Source organism: Prenolepis imparis, unplaced genomic scaffold (assembly GCF_030444845.1).
Source record: "Prenolepis imparis isolate NDT839.2.m4 unplaced genomic scaffold, iyPreImpa1.0 SCAF_12, whole genome shotgun sequence".
Taxonomy (NCBI): Eukaryota; Metazoa; Arthropoda; class Insecta; order Hymenoptera; family Formicidae; genus Prenolepis; species Prenolepis imparis.
The window spans coordinates 5,629,364-5,651,862 of NW_028141170.1; the positions used below are offsets into that span (position 1 = coordinate 5,629,364).

At 36.1% G+C, this 22,499-nt stretch overlaps 1 protein-coding gene across 3 annotated transcripts; it reads right to left on the reverse strand.

Annotated features, from left to right (window-relative positions):
* Positions 1-208: 208 nt before the first annotated feature.
* On the reverse strand, positions 209-22,185 carry Yki (Transcriptional coactivator yki). 3 transcript variants are annotated; one of them, XM_083051008.1, is made up of 7 exons: positions 19,949-22,185; positions 5,615-5,829; positions 5,195-5,379; positions 4,899-5,097; positions 4,635-4,694; positions 4,485-4,570; positions 209-3,856 (listed from the first exon to the last, which is right to left on the reverse strand). In XM_083051008.1, exons 1-7 carry the CDS (start codon positions 20,581-20,583, stop codon positions 3,761-3,763), a joined length of 1,476 nt encoding a protein of 491 aa, XP_082907134.1. In that variant the 5' UTR covers positions 20,584-22,185; the 3' UTR covers positions 209-3,760. The 3 variants fall into 3 exon arrangements, with proteins under 3 accessions (XP_082907134.1, XP_082907137.1, XP_082907138.1); XM_083051011.1 differs by having other exon boundaries at positions 4,914-5,097; positions 19,949-22,182; XM_083051012.1 differs by lacking the exon at positions 4,635-4,694 and having other exon boundaries at positions 4,914-5,097; positions 19,949-22,182.
* Positions 22,186-22,499: the final 314 nt, after the last annotated feature.

Genomic DNA, 22,499 nt, shown 5'->3' on the forward strand with positions numbered 1-22,499 from the left:
TTCGCGCATTTAATTTTATGTTATAAATATTATGATTTTAAATAACGTCTCTCTTTTCAGCTATTTATATATTTTTTCATTAAAAAGTTATCAATAAAGAAGGTAAAATATATGCTGTATATCTAATCAGCAGTAATGTTTTATTCTAATGATAATGGAGCGTAGGAAAAAAGGATTTGAGAGTTAAGAAATATTACTTCTCAATAAGTAAGTAAATAATATATATTTATTGTTATCGTTATTGTAAAGGCACTTGTTATCGATATAAAAATTTATGTCACAAATTACTTCCAATGAGCATATTTAAATACTGATATTAAACAACTAATCGTTTTCTGTTCTGTATATAATCTCAGATATTATGGACGCATATATGCGCAACCTAAATGGGGAGTTTCGATATAAAAATTCGGATGAAGGCACTTAGGCAAGTTTTCGTGTCGCAATGCTCCCCGAAATGTAATCTAGACTGTGTTTAGACTAAAAGCAAGATACAGTATGATAAACACTAGTAGTATCGTTATATTGCAATTAAAATAATACATTAAACGCACTTGGTCTGACACTTCTGGAAAACGGTCGATCGGATCGACGATCGTTAAGAAACGCATCCGATTCGTAATAATGATCTCGAACGGAGGAAAAAAAACATCGTGGAACACGGCGAACTCGAATAAAATGAAAATAAAACCGGCTGAGTAAAATTAGAGAAAAATTAGAAAATAGGAAGGAAAAAGCGAATAAAAGAAAAACTCAAAATTGGATAAAACTCAAAACGCGTATCGCTAATCCGGCATAAAACGCATTAAAAATGTTTCAATTACAATTTCAAATACAATCAATAATTCTGATCGATACCTAGTTTACATAAAATAAGAAAGTTTCACGTTCATCGTATTCAACGTGTGACGTCAACCTGTCTTCCAGAGCTTCAGCCTAAAAATATGGATAGTGACACAAAGATCAAGTCAACGTTTATATATATATATATAATACGATCACTTTCTTTTACTATCTTAAAAGAAAAAAAGTAAACGAGTAGTCGAAAATATTCGGCATTCGCACGACAAAGTTGAAACGAAAAGACAACGCAGAAGCGTGCGAATAACGAAATGAAAGTTACCTCTCTTTTCTCCGAGACTTTTCCTAGTTACAGGAAAAGACGGGAGAACCGATAATACAGAAAGTTTATACGATAAGATTGTCGATATTCTTAACATATAAAGAATCAAAAATTCACGCAACTATTTTCATTTCATGACGAAACCGCGTATCGATATTAATTTTTCTCACAGGTTGCAATATAAATATTAGTACAAATTTCATTTTCTCAATTGAAACAATTATTTTCTACATAATTTTTCTTTTTTTTTGTACATTATATTTTATTGTCCATGTCCATGATTATATTAATTTCGATCACGCGATTGACGGCTATTCACGCGTGTTCAGTGATCTGTGAACATCGTTGCCTGAAAGGAACAAAAACAGTTGCCTAAATTTCTGCGTTTTCCGCACTTTCTAAGCTGCCACATATGATAAATTGCATGTATAGATGCATTATCTTTTTCACCGAAATCATCTCGATTTGCAATGATAACTAGGCCGAGTTAATTTATGAGAAATATAAAAAAAATTCAATGTGTTAGCGGCCTCTTTCTCTCGTCATTCCAGTACCCTTTATCTAAAGGGACAGGACGCGAAAGCTCTCTTATGTAGATAATAAGATACATGTAAATCTGTAAATATCTGTATATATATATATACTTTTCTCGATCTCGCGCGCAATCTTTATTACTGTATATAATAATGTATAAAATGTAAGAGAAGTTTACAATCTAACAGGATTTCTCGAAAAATACCAATATAACTGCAATCCGTAACAAGTATATAGACTTTACATATAAAAAAAATATATATTCTATCTCTCTTCCATTTTGCATTTATTTTCGGCGGAAAAACTCATTCAGCCGAAGTTCTAAAAATGTGTTGCCTATCAATAAAATTATGATATTCACGTAATGTTTCGATTGTAATGGACGGTTATTGTCGAAAAACGACGACCGGCGGGTCGTGTCATGTTAATTAATTATATAAAGATAAGGCACTCTTACAAACACATGATCGCTTGTATAAAATTACACCACGAGTGGGATCGCAATCGCTTCATCATGATCCGTAATGCATCCCGAAATTGGCAACTCACGGAGATTCGTCTTCGATCTCCGCATATTAAACATTATACAACACGTCTGTATATGTCATATTCGAAATATTGACAAACGTCTATATGTCATTAAAAACTTTTTCAATCTTTGTCCAGTAAACCATTACATTGCTCTGTAATATTGTTTCGAAATAAATGATGATCTTTAAGCTAATAATATGAAGAGCTTCGTCAAACATGATTATGACTTATATTCGTAAATTATTATTCGTGTCTTTGTATAGTATGAATTATAAATAAAAGTTACATATGCTAAGAAAGGAAAACAGAGTATTAAGTTTTTTGTACAAATATAAAGAGTAAACGTGTGTTACAATAATGACCTATTACTTGACAATAATTTTTAACGCAACCAATCGTCATAAAATAAAAAAAATGCAAATTCTTAATGCGGCAATTAACTTTAATAACGCGTTGTTAATTTATTATAGCTAGATGAAATTGAATTCTAGCACAAAAATCTAATATCATGATGTAATTTTTACGATTGCGAATCTCTCTTGCGAATACGATCGCAAATTATCAGTATGTTCATAGAATTTCGATGTAGAAATGAAGAGTTCCGATATTCGAAAAGGAGAACATTATAAATGCAATCAATCGTAGAGATACATCATGAGAGATCATTAAATTTAACGAATATGACAGCATTCGTAAATAAACGTTTGTGTACACGCATTACAAAAGATAAGACAGAAAGTTTGTAATTATATCTTCTTATGGTTTGTACGCAAATGATTTAAATCCAAAAGCTAATAGAAAAGTTTTCGACCGATTATATAAAAATGTCAAGTAAATTTTTAGAAAGTACTCGACACGAAAACACTAAGAAATTTCGATATATTGTAACATATATGGTTATTCTTCATATTTCCGCGATAATTTCCTTTTTCTGGCATATGTAGCAATTAAAGATAGCAGTTATTGCGATTTATCATTGTTTTATATATATGTATATATATATATATATATATATATATATATATATATATGTAAAATCTGTCCTATGTGAGAGCTCTTCTATTTATAATTCACATTATAAATTGCCACAAATATAATCGCCACTTTTCTCTCTTTCTCTCTCTGTCTTCCTCTTCTTCTCAGGCAGTGTACAAGGAAGTATAAACTTATATACAAAACACTTAGAACTCTCGCACGCACATACACACTATCGTACCCTACACTCAAGAAAAAGAGAAAGAGAGAAACAAGAACCGAAAGAGAATGGGAATCCTTACACTTGTATATGTACATATATATGTATACGTGTCTAAATTTGAGCATTGCGTGCAATTAAAGGCCACTGTATAGTTTGAAAATCTGTTTTGCACAGATATGTGAGCTTAGTTTTCTTATATATAAATTTATTTTAAATGTATAATTTTCATATATAAAATAAATCGTAATAATCTTTGTGTAAAGATTCCCTGGAGAATCTCGTATCATTGATTGAAGGCGTCGATATTGCACGGTGCTATTTACGAGGCCACTTGTGAGAATCCACGAAAATCCGCTGCACGTGCGATCTCGATTCTACAGCCATGTCAGCACGTTGTCGGCTTTGGTCGTGTTAGGATTTATGAGTGATTGTACGTCGTCCAATATATCACTGCTGAAATCTTCACTCAACTGTAACAATAACATACATAAAAAATAACCATGTACATGCGCGGCGTAAATTAAAATATTAAGATGTATTCTCTTTATTGTCCATTCAACATATACTAACAAATATAGAAATTTGCTCGGAAATTTGATTTATAATTATATAAGGAAATTATTTATATAATTATTTATGGAAATTATTTATATAATTATTTATATAATTTATATAATTACGAATCAACTATAAATGAGATAAAAGCAGGTATATAAAATTATTTAATTATATTTAAACTTTCTCTCTCTCTCTCTCTCTCTCTCTCCCTCCCTCTCTCTCTTTAAATTATTTAAAGAAATTTATGCTAAGTTTATCATGACAATAATGAAAATAATAATTTATTTAAAAATGATACACAATCATTTTTACGATTGCGAATTAAGAGAGAGAGTGGCCATTCTCTCACATACATATAAAATTATTTTTTTTTTAAATTGAACAAAGACAAAAATCAATAATTTTGATAATAATGGATACGTTAAACTACTATCACATCTTACTTCAAACAATAATTGTTTATTATCTATTAATGATTAAAATTCTATAAAAACTATCTGTAAATTTCTAGATGGAATTTTGAGATACTGAGATACTTACATGAAGAGACGGTAAAAGATCGTCAGTCGAATCGATGTTATCGCTCAAAGTTGACAGATCCGGCGTCTCCATTGGCGCATCCCCGTCTGAAAAAGATGATCAAGACTTAAGTATAACTAAACACAATGTTATACCGTTGTAAATACGTACTTATGTATTTATGGCTTCGGTATAATCGTTTCGTAAGATCAATCAACGCACAGTGCCTTTCTGCAATCGGAACAATCGCGCAAAATAATTATTCATAAATCGTGAATTGAGAATTCTTTGGCAACAAAACACACGGACAATGTTTTTTTTAGCACATTTTTGATTTTTTTGTTTTTTTTTTGTTTTTTTACAAATGCGGTGATGGATGCGATGATAGTAGCGGGATACGATTGCGGGAAAAGTTTCACATTCCGAAACACTTACGCAAATCGCTCTTACCGCTTGTGCCGTCCATGTTGTCGTCGATATTGGTAAGGAAATCTTCCGGAGTGTGAGGAAGGGAATAAGTGGTACCAAGTCCTAGGCCGCTGTCGGCGCTCTCCTGACGGGCGTGTTGCTCGTTAATCCCCGATAAGAACGGATCCATGGCGGCGTCCGTGTTGCTCTGTCGCAGCAACAGCTCCTGTTGAACAAGACACATGCGTGACTTATCAAGAAGATGAATGCAATGTGAGCTGTTACGCGATATTATACTCTGCGAGCGATCTTCAAGTACTAACCTGACTGCGTATGATCTCCTGCTGCCGTTGCTTGAGGCGTTCACGTTCCATTTGTAGCGATTGAAGGCGAATTTTCTGCTGGCAGACCTGCAGACTCTGGTTGCTTTGAATGACACCGGCGGGCTGTAGCCAGCTGCTCTGCGGCAGCATCGCACCGGATGCCGGAGTTCTCTGAAGATGTGGCGCTGAAGAAACAATATCTTACATAAGAATATACGTAAAAGATTCATTCAAAAATTCATTCAAAGATTAAATGACAATTGTTCAAACTAAGCCAATTATCTTTCGATTCGGTAATAAAAAGATGAGTGTTTCTCAAATGTTTCTTGATTTTTGGATGGTTGCCTGGATATTCGCGGAAATTTTATTCTATGCCGCATTTACTCCGCAAAGGAAGATAAGGAATTCTTTAAAACTTACGGACTCGCGGATCGAACCACGAAGTGGTGCGGGTCTGATGATTGATGAAATAGATTTCGTCCTCGACTGTGCGCGCCTGTTCCCATCCGTCCGGCAGTGGACCAAGCGCGTTGGGGTTGGATTTGCTCTCGACTGCGGCGGCGGCTACCGCGGCCACATTCGCGGCTGCGGCCGTTTTTCGTGGATCTTCCCATGTCGTGCTGCGTGTTAGGTGACTGCAAAAGAAAATTATGCCGCTCATTAGACACATCGAGTACAACGAGATAAATAAGTGCAAGCTGTCTTCAAAAGAGGAGAAAGAGAGAGAGGAAAGAAATTAGCATTAATAAACTAAAATTGCGAATAAAATAAAAATGTTTATAATGTGCGAAAGATATTATTTTCCTTTGAAGATAAAAAAAATATATATTGTGCTTAAAAAAATTCCGAGTTTTGAAAAAGATTTATAGAAGAGTCAAAAATATTCAGATCTTTATGTACAAGCTTCGAGAAGCAGCGAGGATTAAAAAATTTCAAAATAAAACTTCGGCGATTTTTTAGAATTACGAGTCATCGAATATAATATGTTGCATTATATCGAGATGTGCGTTATGGCAAAATGCGTAAAGCATGTATGTGTATATAAACAAATATGGAACTTTTGGCTGAATAAATAACGATATAAAAGAACAATTAATCGTCGAAATAATGAGAAACAAGTAATTGAATTAGTATAAAATTAAAGAAAGATTAAACAATTTAGATAATAATCTTCCTCGTTCAATCTTCGTCATTCAAAGATATTAGAAACATCTCGATCCAGATAGTTTCCTCATTTTTATATAAAATAATTATAATATATGATTTATTCAAAAAGTATAAAAGATTTATTCGCAAAGTTTCTTTTGTTTTTTTTGTTGTAATAAATAGGAAATTAATTTATTTCAATTTCGTTAGTTTTGCTATCAAATAGAAATATATCAAACTGCGAATCCGTGTGTTCGATAAAATATTCTATATATCGCGTTTGCAATGTATAATAATATATGTAGGCAATTTAATATATAATATAGTATCATAGTTGAGTTTTAGAGTTATAACAAAAAAAACAAAAAAAAAAAAAAAAAATTGGTGCGCAAATAATCGGTCCAGATAAAAATATATTTATACAGCGCACTGTGCCTTTATCAGAAATGTAATTAATGCGATTGCGTGTGCGAAATTTAGCTTGAATATATGCTATATCGTACACTTTAATGTTGGCTTCAGGTACTCGATCTGTGGAAACTGAATACGCGACGCGGCGCGTACAGTTATCCACATATAGTAGGCGCGTGCTAAAAATACTTCCATTCAAAAGACTGAAGCAAAGCAGCGAGGCGACGTGGGTTAGAGCGTAGGTTTTGACGCCCAAAATAAAGGCGATCTTTTAATCTTGCCATCTTTTATTAAACATGTGGAAACGATAGTTCCCATGAGAGTCGGGTACGCCTTGAATTAGTTCGAAATAAGGAAATTTTTTTTAAATACGTGCCCTATCGCAGAATTCAGTAAATTTACACATAACATAAGTGATAAATAGTATTATTCAGGAATAATGAATAATTGTTCGAAAACTTTTCAAAAATGTGTTTGTATGTGTGTATCCCACTCAAATAAATATATTCAAATGAAAGTTTATTCGTCTCTCTCTTTATTTCTTACACACATACACACAGAAAAATATTGTATGTAAATAAAAATTTATTCAGGCGAATATAAATTATAAAACCTCTTGAAAATAAAAATTTGCAGGCTCAAGTGTGGTCACTATTTAAATAAAATAGTTTTTAAATAAAATTCTTTTCTTATTCTATTAGATGCGTTTAAGGATTAGCTAAACGTGAACGATATAAAGTACGATATTTCTCTTCTTCGTCGCAACAGTAAATTTATGCTTACAGTTCGGAGGAGGGCAAAAGAACGAAAGGAAGTCTGTTTTGCACAGCACACGCGTGTGACGTCATTTTACGATTATATTTCTGCACCCACACATCAAACTATAGACGGTACCTGCGTGACGAACACGTACCTGCCTTGCAATGGGCACGCGTTTGTAAACATCACGCCAATCTGACTGTAGCTCGATTTATTAATCATCCCGAGACTATTCAAACGTTATGACTTATCGTTGCATTTCGAGAAAAAAAATTCCAATATATATAAAAGTTGAAATTAATTTTTTTTCCTAATGAAAATATCGAAGCTCTTCATATTTTTATATTTTTTATTCGATTATGGTACTCATCGATTTTTATAGACGTATATCCCCCAATATTTTTTTAATAGAAATTTTTTAGGGAAACGCAAACTCAGAAATTTCGCAGAAAAGAAATTATTGCATTTATTGTAAAGAAACGCTGTCGACATATACACTCCTTTTCTTCTTGTCGCATCTTTTTAATGCAAAACGATACTTCGTCAACGATACAACGTACCGCGAATCTAACTTGTCTTCATTATAGATGGATTTATATTTTTTTTCTCATAGTCTCGTGAAACGTCTTGTGGCGAGTGGCGAACACCCTGGGTGCCTATTACGGTGCTTTGGATGAGTTTGCTCACGGGGTGAAAATTAGAAAAGTGAAAGATTCACTAGATTTCGACAAATGAAATCATAGATAATCTAGTGAATTTCTCACTTTTGTAATTTTTATCTCGTGAGTAAACTCACCCAAAAAACCTCACCACAAGACGTCTCACGAGACTGAGGAAAAAAAAATAAAAGTCCATCTATAACGAAGACAAGTTAAATTCGTGGTACATTGCTGACGAAGTATCGTTTTGCATTAAAAAGATGCGACAAGAAAAAAGGAGTGTATGTCGACAGCGTTTCTTCACAATAAATGCAATAATTCCTTTTCTGCGAAATTTCTGAAACCCGTAATAGGCACCCTGTACAATGGCAACACGGTTGCGTTTCTCACCCTAAACGCGCCTGAGAGAGCCTGTATAGCTCTCGCGTTCTCCACCGCTCCCGGTTGGCCGTGGTCCAGCAAAGAGGAACTGCTGGGCCCCGAAGATCACCGGGCGGACGAGATCAAGAGAGAGAGAGAGAGAGGAACACGAGGGAGGGTGGCAACGGGGGGAAAGCAGGCAGGGACGTTGAGCGACCAAGAGAAGAGAACCGAGAACGCGCGTCGGAGAATTGTAAGAGGGTTCCGTGTGTGGCGCGTGTGCGCGCAGACTCTACGGTGTATTTTTACTCCGGACATCACGGCGCCGGACAACTCGTAAATAGACACTCTCGTATCGACTCTCTCCTTTGCTGCTCTCTGGTCTGCCCGGTTCTCCGCAGCCTCCTTCTCGCGGATTTCCTCCTCGAACCCCCGGCTCTTCGCGGTCTTAAGGGCGAGTCTCGTCCTAGCCCTCTCTCGCGAGGAACGCGTGTTCGTTTCGCCTTTCCGGTTTAGGGATCTAATTGTAAGACCTTAGGGGTCTAATGATACGACTGTGATTGCGGCTTTTTTGCTTCTAATTGACGTCAGATTGACAGGCTTCGTTTAGCGGATAATTCCTATGGATTTAGTGTCATTAGGTCATCTAGAATTTCCACGGATTTTATTAAAAGCTTCAGTACGAAGAATCGAAAATTCAAGAGTGAAAAGCTTAACAGCTGAGTCGCTATTATGGCAATCATTTTCGATAAGATTAAGATTTCAAATTGAATTGCAATTGGATTGTAAATTACCCTCGTGACTTTGTTTTTAGTCTTATCGTTGTCGGATGTTTTGCATTTAGGCTCTCGTTTACGCAACCTCGGGCGAAAATGAATTAATCACAAGTACAAACTGGTAGAAAACTAAAAACCGGCGAAGTGTTAAAAAAGAAAATAAATAATGCCTCGCGAAGGCAAAGATTGTTTATAGCGACCGCGAATTATATCGACGTTAATTAGCGTCAGACAAATTAATCCCCGTGACGATAACAGATTAATCGAAAGTTTGTTTTGACAGCGACACAAGATAAGTCTTATGAGACATGCTTGTCAAAATAGATATGTCGCACCGACATGTCTAATTTATATATACACGCGTATAAAATTGTTAAGAAGATTTCGAAATTTAATTTATGCTATTATCGAGAGATAAATGCACGACTGATGTAAAAAAAATTGCGCAAAAAAATTGTAAGATTACGCGAAAATTTGTTTCGCTTCTAATATAGACAAACAATATTTCACACTCGACAATTAAAAGTGACGATACAAAAGTGGAAATTAACACGTTCGTATTAGAAAAACACTGAGACTGACCTTTGTCCACTCCGAAACTCCCAAGCGACGAAGTCTCGTGATTTTGTAATGATTTCGCAAATGCTCAATTTGCATATCTCACATACATATGATGATGTATGTATGTTTACCGCCTAATGACTCGCAAATTTTGTGACGTTCGCACACTAAGCAAAATTGTGTTTTATTTCTCGTGAAATGTCAGTTTCAAAAACACGATTTTTCAACGTGGTTTTAATCAATCTAAAACATACAGAATGATGGACAAACTTGTCCATCCAGAATGTGCCTAGCGTTTCTCTTTATCTGCAAACTGTCTGATCAATTTCGAGCTGATCTTGGACGAAATTATGAAAGTAAATTAGAGAGAGTGAGAGAAAGGAGGCATATATGGAAATATCATAATAATACACACGTGCGCACAAATCTTATGTATTTAAATACATATTTTAACCCTAAATTACGAGGCGGTGAAATACATTTCGTAGGATACGCCGTCAAGATTAGGGGATTAACGCGAAATAACTTGTGCGGTGCGATTAAGATGTCACACGTTATTTATGGTGCAACCTCTCGGGAAGCACTAACGGTACACGAAGTTTAAAGTTAAAATCACCTCTCGGCATCATCAAGCAGAGATTCCTACACTCTGGATAACTACTTCCCGTTTATCTGTATATGAAATTGCTGATGTCGCGGCCTTACCTTCGCGAAAATGAGTAACGCGTGCTGGAATCTAACGCTTTTAGTTAATGGAATCCTCGCGAGAGGATAATAACAAATTGAGTTACACAGAGAGCAAGATAGAGAATTACAGCTTTGATTTTATGATACATTTGCGACATCCATATATATTAACGCGATCAACTTTCCTCTTTTTTCCAAAATTTTATTAATAGAACAATTTTAATGAATCATACGTAATTTAATTTTTTTTTTCGGTATATAAATATACAGTCCCTCTTCCCGCGATACATCCATTCAATTCGAATCTCAAATTAATATATTCCAAATAAAATTACACGAAAACGGGAACAGAGTCGAGGGGAATATTCTTGTTGCCCTGCACCGAGCAAATTTTACAATACGAGTCGCGCGTCGCACTGCCTTGAACTTTCGCCCCGCGCTCCCGGCGATCTATCCTCGTGTCTGGCATTCGCATTTGTCGTCTAAGCTCTCTCGTGTACAGGTGTGTCGGGGTCTTTAGCCTCGGTGCAGCGCGGCACGACGCGACGACGAGGTAACAGCGTCGCATCTTTGCCAACGATGGCGCGTTACGATGCCACCAACGGTAAATTTCATTCTAAAACTATCGTATTATTCGGATATATTTTCTCATTAAGGGGACGTGCTGTGCCCATCCAAAACCCGTAAAAACCCGTAGACGAGTTTGGCGAAAACTTAATTTAACTCTCGTGTCTACATTCCTCCTTTCTCGCATCTTATCTCGGTCGCCATAGACGTTTATACACATTAATATCACACCGTGAATTTCTATGCAACATTCGAATACTAGGATGGCGAATCTACTCTGAGCAAAAGCTCGCGGATGCAGGAAAAGTAACGAAATGTGTGTTCACGCTAATCGATCCGACCTTGAAATGTAACAGGATACTGATGTAGCGTACAACTTTCACCGGTGACTTCGATTTGGAAATATCCGACAATCTAGCCGCCCTCGAAACTGATTTACGCATATTTATGTTAAAAATCGATAGAGATTAAATGCGATGTCGCTTTAAAAAAATATAATATATACCTATCGTTTGATTAGCTTCCATTTAAATGACAATCAGCTGATTCTTTACGCGCGATTTGTTCCCGTTGAATTTTAACGCTTAAATTTAATAAGTTTTTCTATATATATTCGTTCGTTATTTTCCGAGCTCTTCTGGACAATCGACAACCGAGACAAGAAGTATCGCGTATTCTACTCCGATAAGACGTGACTCGACCATAAGTGCTACGTGAATCGACGCAAACGTCGGAAACCTTGAAGGAATGCTTGCGTCTCTTGCCTGGCGAAAGACGAGCAGCGCGATAAGAACGCGCTCAAATGCTCGACCGAAAGCCATTGTCTCACCTGTGTTCGACGAAACGATCGAGAAGGAAACGTTCGGAGTTCGAATCTCTCTTTATTTATGATTTTTCAATATATCACTGTAAAAGAGACGTCTCTTTTATTATTATGCTATAAAATTTGATGATTTTATATGCTAGAATTAGAGGCTTGAAAATCCTAAAGTCAAGTCCCTAAAGTCAAATTTTATTCTACTCGAATATCGCCCGTAATCATGAAAAGATTGTTAAGTAAAAGTGTTATATATATTGCATTAAAATCATTTCATAATTATACATTCAAACTCTTCAATCTTTAAAAAGAAGTCATATTTGAAAAAGATATAAACTAATTCGAAAAATGTAATTGTATGATTTTAGAAAGATGATGCTTTCAAATATTAAAATCTGCATTAGAATCGCAGATACATGATATTCTATTCTCTTATATGTGCTTTTTTTAATCACAAATTTAGAAGTTGAAACTGATAATCTTTATAAGAAATATAGATTTTTCATTCATATATCAATAGAAATGTGTCTACGATTCATTTTTTTTTTTAGCAATCGTGTTTCTTCGTATTATTATCTCTGCTACTTTTCTGATTCTAACATTAATTGTGATATAAAAAGTTGATTAGATAATTGAGATTAGTTAGAAATAAAAATGATTAATGACAGTCATTAACGATAAATTTAAGTGATATTATTCCATTTAGAAAAAATATCATTTATATGAAGTATATATAACTGTATTATTATTTCTTTTTCGTTGAAAGTGTGTGTATGCAGATATGTTTAAAAAAATATAATTTATTGGATATCGAATATTGGCTTATTCTTTTAATCTTCCTCTATATATCTTATATTGTAGAATTTAAAAATGTATTTTTCCAAACATGCAACATGTGCAACAATATAAAATAGTATGAATATAATAAAATATCTATTATATGGTTTCCGCGTTATATTAATCGTACTTAAATGAACTTGGCATTAAAAAAGTCAGCAGAAAAATTACTAGAAACACAATTACAAACAATTCTAAAAAATAGTGCAAGCTTTGTGATATATCTTTAAAATTGGCAAAGTTGTGTTTTTTTTTATAAATATTATATATTATAACGTTTAAGCGACGCAACTAAAAACGAAAGGAAAATCATTATAAATGATTCTAAATTAAGATGTATCAACGATATTTTTTATCTTAATGTCGGATGACTCAATCAATTTTTCAAAATGCTCTTTTTCTGGTTTTGATTACGAACGAAGTTATTGTTATTACAAACAAAATATTATTTTCTATATTAAAAATTTAATTTATTAAAAATAGAGAGTGTTAAGTTCACACAAATGTTTGTCGCGATAGCATCTGGGAATGCAAGAACGAGAAGTGTATTGAAATACGTAGAAGCTAGTTTGAATCGAAATTATTTGTCCGGACAGAGCGCGTGATAGAAAAGAATCATGTTTTCTTCGCGTGTTTTGAACGCTGAAAATGATACTGAAATAAAGCCTCGAGTTTTTGCAAGACAGGGCGAGTCGACCAGTTTTTTCGCGTTAAAACACTCGATAATAATCGATAACACGTGATCGGACGTACTTTTTTCTTTTTCGTAACTTTACATACGGAATGGGCAGAGGATTAAAAATACGCAGAGTGCGTGGTATTTTCTCTAATAAGGATACAGAGTGGGCGCGATATTAATAGGCAATGTATTATTAATACGCGATATTAATACGTGAAATACGGGAGTGTGATCCAAAATCATACTCAAGCTAGCAAACGGTCGACTTATTCGCGGCTGAAACCACGTTTCAATTACGCAAATTAGATTTTAATAAGTCCCAACGCTGGATAGGATCCAAAAGCCTCGGAACGGTCGACAGTAATTGGACAAACGCGTATTTGAAGAGAGGAAGAAGGAAGAAGAATGATTGAATAAGTGAGTGAATGAGCGAATGAGTGAATCTTCTTGGAAGATTTTTCAGAACGAAAAGAGATCATATTATAACGTTACATTCAAAAGTAAAAAGAATATAAGACAAAAATTTGCATCAATAAACGTAGAGTAATATCTCGCGACAAATATATAAAATTATATAAACTATACAATAACCTGGAAAAAATATTCATGTATGATATGTTATTATAGTGCTGTATAGTATATCTTTTATAAAAAAAATTAGCTTTGCGGAAATAGCTTGAAAGTGACAGTAAGTGATTATATTTTTTAAATAAAATCTCCTTTCTTAAAAAAATTGAAATACTAAAAATATATTTAATTTTTTTTCGAATACGATATCAAGAAAAATAAATTTATTGCAACATAATGAACGTATGTATATGAGCATGCAGTTTTCAATTTATATGATCTAGAATGGAGTCATCATTTTTTTCTTTCAGAATAATCTATTACCACACTCGGCGCGCTGATGAGAAATGATTGACTTTCAAATCCAGAGTAAAATATAGCAGTGCCGTAAAAGTGAAAAACGCACAAACATCATAATCAATAATAGCCGAGGTATCAAATAAATATAACGAGAAGTAATAAAACGAGAATTATGCGAAAAAAAGTACAAAAATAAAAAGGCAAGGCTATATACGGTAGAAAAAAAATTGTGAGACGATAGAACTCGAAAGAAAATAAACAAAATAAAATATAAGCATCAGCTGAATTGATAGTATTGATACATAAAGAAACAAGTGCAATAAGAGAGACATTTTTTTCGCGATTAGATGAGATCACGATCGTGATTATGATCTATTTATTAATAGTAGTAATAAATAATAGTTGTGTAATAAACAGTAGTACACAGAGAGAATTTTCTCTTAGAATTTACCCTGAAAATCATGATAATCGTGGGACAATATGGTATGGAAAGAATTTTAGAGAATTTCTTTGATTAATATTTATCACAGTAAAAATAATATCTATTACAATAAAATATAACATTAAATAATAATAGGCTCGTATAAATTAACAAATTATTTGAGGAGCGAAATATTATTTAGGCCAACTAAAATATAACATGTTTGATTAATTTTACCATGCAGTTTAGTAAAATTAATCAAACATGTTTTATATTTTATTGTGATAGATATTATTTTTATTGTGATAAATATTAATTACACAGAGAAATTCTCATAAAATTCTTTCCATATTGCCACGATTACCATGATTTTCAGGGTAAATTCTAAGAGAAAATTCTTTCAGTCTAGTATTAACATAGTTTTAAAATACATAGTATTAAAATAATTATATTTTTTTATTCTCTCTTTAATTTTCTTACAAATGCAAATACAGCATGTTGCAGCGAAAGTTTTTCGGAGTACATGGCATCGGAATAGCATCTGTTGTCATTATAAGTAGCAAATATCGCCATCATAACACTGTTACGAGAAAAGAAAAGAGACGGTCTTTTCCCGGTGATCATTACCGCGTAATTTAGCGAGCGTGCAACTCGCTTGGCTGCATTTTGCAGTGCACTTTACCAACAAGCTCACGCTCGCTGCGCCTCGTATTACGCCTACCAAAAAAAAAATGAGCTCTGTGCTCTGCTTCCGCAAAATTCGCCGACGTTCTGTAGAAAATGGAGCGCGTGTTTGAAAACTGAACTTTGAGGGGGATAAAAAAAAAAGAGATATATACGCGATCTTTCAGCGGCAGGTTTCTTGTGCGCTTTCGCAAAAATCAAAGATCAACTTCAGTATCTCTAACTGCGCAATGCGTAAAAAAAAAAAGAATACTTGCTATCGTCGCAGAGATATGTTGAAAATTTATTAATACGATTAATACGAATCGATATGCGTGTATCGGCGCGTTTAAAAGAAGTATAGATGCGTCAATCTTTAAAAATCGACGATGACGAGAACTTATTCGCGTTGTCGGATTCATTTACGCGGTTCGCGACAAAAAGATCTTAACTCGGTTCTTGATAAGAGTAGACATGTAGCAGCGAAAATATCGATAGCGAGATAAATAATTAATTATATTATCGGCCCACACAAGAATGGGGGGAGGTACTTCTCCTCCGTATATATACTTTTACATTCGGGTATGAACGCGAAACGGCGCTTTCGATTCGCGCATAAATTTGTGTAGCGCAAGTAAATCTGGTGGCGTAATATGCGGTAGAGAATTCCGATACGATGCACATCGAAGAGCCTTTCCATTCTCTCCATGCAAATGATTTGTTTCTAATGATCCTTTAGGTGTGCGTATTATTTATTAAAATTTATTTGCTGATACTTTGGCGAAAAAACGAATCGTTTTTTTTTTCATCTCTCATCGCGTGTATCTCTTCTTCAAAATCATTAAAGAGATGATTTCCGAAATTAAAGAAAGTAATCGTAGCACATCGTATAATGAATGTATTTAGATACGACAAGTGCTTTCGTAGAAGTGCTTTATTTTATCTGTTCGAATCACTATTTCCTGTCGACCTTCCGATAATGTTAAACAAAAATAAATGTCGATATGTAGAAACAAAGTGCGCTATTAAAGCGTAATTAAGCTATTATCTAAATTACCTCGTATCTCAAGGATATTTTGCCTATTGTTAATGGGCTTTAAGATGTTCAGAGCGATATCTGAGATAAACATCTTGTCTATCTAGTCTCTCTGTACTAATAGCCACTTGGCGCCGTTCATTGAAAGCATGAAATTTCGAAATACTCGATTTTAAATCTGACGAAATCTATCATACCATAACTTCAGCAATTTTAAGAGAAACTATTCACAGAAACTACACACAGAATTTATACAAATTTATAACAAGCAAGTAACATTCGATGAGTAAATCAAACGAAAATGGAAAGAGAATCAAAAGATCAAAATTATTATATAGATTTTACAAGAAGATCAAAGACACCGTTTTGTGTTGAATTGATGCACTATACAAATGAAGTTTTAAATCTTTTCTTTCTTTCTTTTTTATTCTTTCAAATAAAAATGATATTCGCTCGAACACGTAGAAACGTGAAACGTATTCTTCGAAAATAAATCCTCTACGTGACCGTTGTTATGATTTTCAAGCAGGTAGCAGCACGAAGGATTTACACGTAAAATAGAAATTGCTCAGGTAAATGTTGAACGAAAAGATTAGACAAAGAAAAGCATTTTCCTTCTCAAAGACATTTGCATGAAAATGCAGGAGGCAGAAAAGGAAATCGTTAGATAAGAAAAATACAAAAGCCATTTTATTTGGATTAAGGGATAGAAGAAAAGACTGTAAAGAATAAAAAATGGAAATTTCATAATTAATCAAATATCGTGACTAATAAAAGCGCTTTTTCAAATGTCAATCATAAATTATATTTTCGTTATCATAAATTAGTTTCACTAATGAAACCCATTAAGATAAGCTTACACAAAATGTAGAATAACTCATAATTTTAACGTTAATGACAAATATTCTAGTAATAAATTAATTAAAATAGACCTTTCTCCTTGAAAAGGAGAAATTTACGACGCAAAGCATTAATATTTTTTTCCATTAATATGTACGATTCTCTTTAGACTTGAAGAAATCGAAAAAAAGTTATTGTATAATTAATCTTATTATAAATATCGAGTACCGAAAAAGCTGAAAAATATATATACAAATATAACAAACACTATGCAACTTTTATTTCTCTATTTAATATGATTCTTCTAACGTACATTCTTTAAATAGAATTGTATTAAAAGAAATAATATCTTTTAAATGCGGTTTATGAAAATGATCAAGAATAACAATATATTTTAATAGCCACACTCTGTACTTGGATAATAAAAAACAGAGATGTATGCTACAAAAGATGTTATAAGATCGTCAATTTTATGTCGCGACGTCTGTGTATAAAAGAAAATTTTTAAGAAATATTTAAGCAAATTAGTCTAATTGTCAGCCATTGGCAGGTTCGTTCGGGTTCAAAGGATCGAAACGAGCGAGGACGGAGTTTCTCACGACAGGTGACACATGATAATCCCGGTAGTCACGGTGGCGCAGGTGAAGCAGGTAGAGAAGCTAAGGTGCATGGTGGGAGGCCCACGCATCTTCTTCAGAAGCATCGAAAAGATGTGAGAGAGCATATTCCAAGAACGAATCTAAGGGTCTTCTCGTCAGGCCCCGTGTAACAGCGCCTCGAAATTTACTTATAATCGCGTTACGAGAGACACAAGCTGCTTTTTTGCAATTAAAAATATTATCTTAAAATTCTATGAGCTTAAATTTGGTCTTTTTTCAGGAAAATAGGTATATCTATATAATTTTGGAGATCTAAACGAAATCCTTGCAAGAGAGAGACCTATATTCACGAGCTTTAATTTTTGGAAGCTTTCAGTTAACACAAGAGAGATGTGCAACGTTGACTATTGAATATTTGCGATAAGTAATAATGTTCGTCGATATTTTCATTAAAGTAAAATCATCAAAAAAAGTGATCAATGAGAATGTGCTATTCTTTGTTTTATTATAAATTACACGTCTTTGCAGAAATTACCTTTTTTTTCATACATAGATCTAATTCTAAAGGAACTTTCGTCCGTTCCATGAAAAAAAAAACATACAAAAATAAATGTACCAAGTTTTTTGTTAAAAAAATCTTAAATATTCTCTATTAATAACGACGTCTCTTTCCGAATATGTTAATTAGAATAATTAGTACATTTGCATCGACTTTGTTTGCTGTCGAACATTGTGACGCGCGTATTCAGTTCCGAGGGCAAGAGATGCTGGCAACATCACGAAGAGTAGCTTAACGGATGAGCCGAGAGAACGCATCTTTCTTCCTTCGCCGACCGTGATGAGAAGTGATGGGGGACCAACGGAGGGGAGCAACGAGCAAGAAGGAACAGAGAGAAGATGAGCGAGTCGCCGCGATAAAGACGGTGTCGGCCTTGAGGTATGCGGGACTTCTATGCGATGAAAATTACCGACGGCGATGAGTCGCAAAAATACCGTTCTCTAATGAACCATAGCGACGCGCATAGCGTGAAATGTGCTCAAGTTTAGAAAAACAAAACTGTTTTACTGTTTTCCTACACTGTCCTGATCGTACATTTGTATGTATTTCATATATTTACATTTTAAGATTATTTCGTTCAAATAAATTAATCTGATAAGAGGTTTGATTAGATGATTAACTAAGACTCTTAAACTTCTAGACTCTGTTGCTTTCATAGCTTTAAAATCCTGATTTTTTTTTAAATATCAGTTTACGGTTTAAAAATCTATCTCTTTATGTATATTAAATGATAAAACTATAGTCTCAATATATATGTTTATGAAAATCAGTTTAAAAAAATATTGCACACAGTTCTAAATATATTTATAATATATAGGTACGTATGTATGCAGAATTATAACTTTTAGGATGCCCTCAAGATTCCTGCAGTTATACAAGATTATGACATTAGAAATGAGAAATCGTGTGAGTTTTTCTCTTACGAAATACATTGAAATAAATTATTTTTTTTTTATATGCTACCATTCGGTCAATGGCATATAATAAATCGGTAAAACATTTAAAAAACTTTCTTTTTTATGTTATAAAATGTACATGTATAACTCAATCTGTATGTATTCTACATTTATAGCGAGAATAGCCTTAGAATATAAAATAGACTTGTAATTAATCGAGTTTTATCGCTTTTTTAATTTATATATTTCGAAAAGAGAAAGTCGATATATCTCATCAATCTATATTATCAAATACGAGTGATAAGATAAGGCACAATTAATTTATTTCAATATATAATGCAAGATAAGAGTAAACACGATGTCTCGCTTCTGTCAATTTAATGACCGCAGTGAGGGAACAGAAATCTGGAAACGAAACTAGTATGTACCGTTCGAAGAAAAAAATACAATAAAAGAAAGTGTGCATTTAAAGACCTTGACATTCATATACATATGCATAAAATGATAAAATCGTAGCCGATCGGGGGAGGGGAAAAAAAAGAGATCGGTACCGCATCTCATCGTTCCTCTGCCGAATCGGCAAAGAAACGAAAACAAGCTCGAGAGTTACTCACTTGAGGAAGTAGATCTGGCCCTCGGAGGTGCGTGCCTGCTCCCATCCGTGCGGCAACGGGCCCAGGTCGTCGACCGTGCTGATGACGTCGTAGCTGCGCTGCTTCTGATGATGATGGTGACGCGCGTGCGGCTGCGGCGCGTGTTGAGGCGCCTGTTGCGCCGAGGCGTACGTCTGTTGCAGGGAGGCCGGGCTGCTGTGGGCGCGGGGATGCGCGACGGTGATGCCGGCCGCGGCGGCGACGGCGGCCGCGGCCGCGACCGCACCTGCATTCGCGCCTCCGCCACCGCCGGCGCCTCCGCCGGCACCTGCGGTGGTACCGCCGCCGCTTCCGCTTCCGTTGGCACTTACATTAGGCGCGCTCGGGGTCGGCGTAGCGGCCACTGCGGTCCCGAACGCGGAATCCGCGGAGTTCTCGCGCGAGTGCGAGATCGAGGGGCTCTTGCTGCCGGTGGACGGCGGATTGAAGAAGGAATCCGGCAGATTGCGCATGCGCAGCGGCACCTGTAGCGGCCGCTTGGAGTCGGGCTTGAGGACGGTGTCGAATAGCGCCTGAAGATCGGACTCGGAGTTCTGGTCCACCCTGACGACGAGATTACTCTTGGTCAACTGGTCCACGTCTTGGTTGAGCGCCATTTTGGATCACACGTTCGCTCGCTCGCTCGCGTTCTCTCTGGCTTATGTATAGTGGACCCCTGGCGTCCTCGTCGCTCTTTCTGCGTCTATCCGTTCTCCACTTGCAACGCTTGCTCCGACTTTACTCCCGATCGCGGTTGCCTTCTTTCGCGTATCCGCGTATGTACGACGCAGGTGGACCTCTCTTCGTTCTCGTTTTCTCTCACCTTCCCTTTCTCTCCTCTACGATCGTCTCGTTCCCACGGGACGACGCCGTCGTTGGCTTCTTCTTCGCTTCCACCTGTATCCTATGCCTCGCCACGGCGGAATGAAACAATCGGGAAAACGCCGTCGTCGCCGTCACCGCTGCTGGATACCAGCAGCGTTCCCCACGATTCCGATGGGGATAATCCCTCGCCGCCCTCCTCCTACCTCTTCTCTCGCCGCTCTTCAATCGCGCTTCCCGATCTCCGTATGTTACGGGTGGCCTACACCGATTGAGACTGCGGGAATCGCTCTTCTCGTCGTCTCTCCCACCTCTACCGACGTATCGGCTCGCCCTACCTGCGTAGACTCGTGACGAGCGCGAGAGCACAGGAAACACGACCTGAGAAAAAAGAGAAAGAGAGATGGAGAGGTGGGGAAGAGTGCTCTCTCTCTCTCGAGGCTACAAAGATCCCGTCTTGCATTCACCAGCGACGCTCTCGGACGCTAGCACTTGTACGATAACATTGGCGTCGGTGATATCGTCGCCGAGACGAAGACGTATCCGGGAAACCTCTCCCCGTAACTTCGTTAGTGCGCGCATTCGAGAGAAAGATAGAAATTACACTCACGTTTGCCTCCGTTTCCTCGAAATACGTCACTACGAAGATAACAATGACAATGACGATGACGACATCAGCGACGAAGACGACGACGGCACGATAAGTCGGCGAAACGATGATGCAGTGGGACTTCGCGACATCACGATCGCGATCGTTCCTGGCTCCGCGAGACGACCGGATGGTCGGACATTAAAGCACTTTGGGGCGAGAAAGCCGCGTTCCTCGAACACGAACGGAGAAAGACGTCGTGAACTGGCGACGCGACGACAGCAAGAAAGGAGTCGTTTGTCCTCTTCTCGATCGTACGACGACTCCGGTCCGGTCTCCTTTGAGCGATGACCGATGAAGACTGTTGCTCCGACTCCGCCGTGCACCGTGCACCGTCGCGCCGTCGCGTTACGTTGACTCTGGGCACGACGACGAAGATCTGGCAACCTGCAACGCGTTAATGATGTACAGCTCTGGCAACCACGCTCCCGGCCGCGAATCACCAATCGGGAAAAAGCTCTTGATGATGCGCGGTGTCGGATCTCGCCCCGAAGCGCCGAGCCAAGCCGCGTGTGTCGGCCTGTTGCTCCAACCTACCTATCTACTGGCACCGAAGTAGGCGTCGTTGGTGGTATCGGCGCAGGGGGGAGGCGGAGAGATGAAAGAAAGGCGCAGGGAAAAATGCCTAGGCGCGTACTCAACGCACGTCGATGCTCGATGCTCGATGCTCGACGTTTCTCGAAGCGGTTTTCCTCAGGAGCGTTTTAGGTTATTTACAAATCCCAGGCCTCTCCTCCCACATCATAGTGCTGCAAAATAATTTTCAATAAAGTCAATATTATACTAAATATAGTCAATATTATAAAGTCAATATTATAAAGTCAATATTAAAAAAATAACATAATACAAAAATATACTGCTATATACTATTAATATTTTATTAATTTAATATTTATATCTAAATATTGTTTACTATTAGATATAAATATATTATTATTTAAAATATCTATTGTTATAAGATATATATACACTATACTATATTCACAGAGTATAGTATCTATGCAGCTTAAGATTACATAAATTTTATTTTGCTAACAAGAGCCTTCGTCATTTCAACAAAAA

Bases quoted from the DNA above. Each gene is read 5' to 3' on its own strand.
- Yki (XM_083051008.1), bottom strand. From the start codon at position 20,583: ATGGCGCTCAACCAAGACGTGGACCAGTTGACCAAGAGTAATCTCGTC. The intron at 5,830-19,948 runs GTGAGTAACTCT...TTTCTTTTGCAG, and splicing joins GGCCAGATCTACTTCCTCAA to TCACCTAACACGCAGCACGA. The intron at 3,857-4,484 runs GTAAGTATCTCA...TTATTGTTACAG, and splicing joins ATCTTTTACCGTCTCTTCAT to TTGAGTGAAGATTTCAGCAG.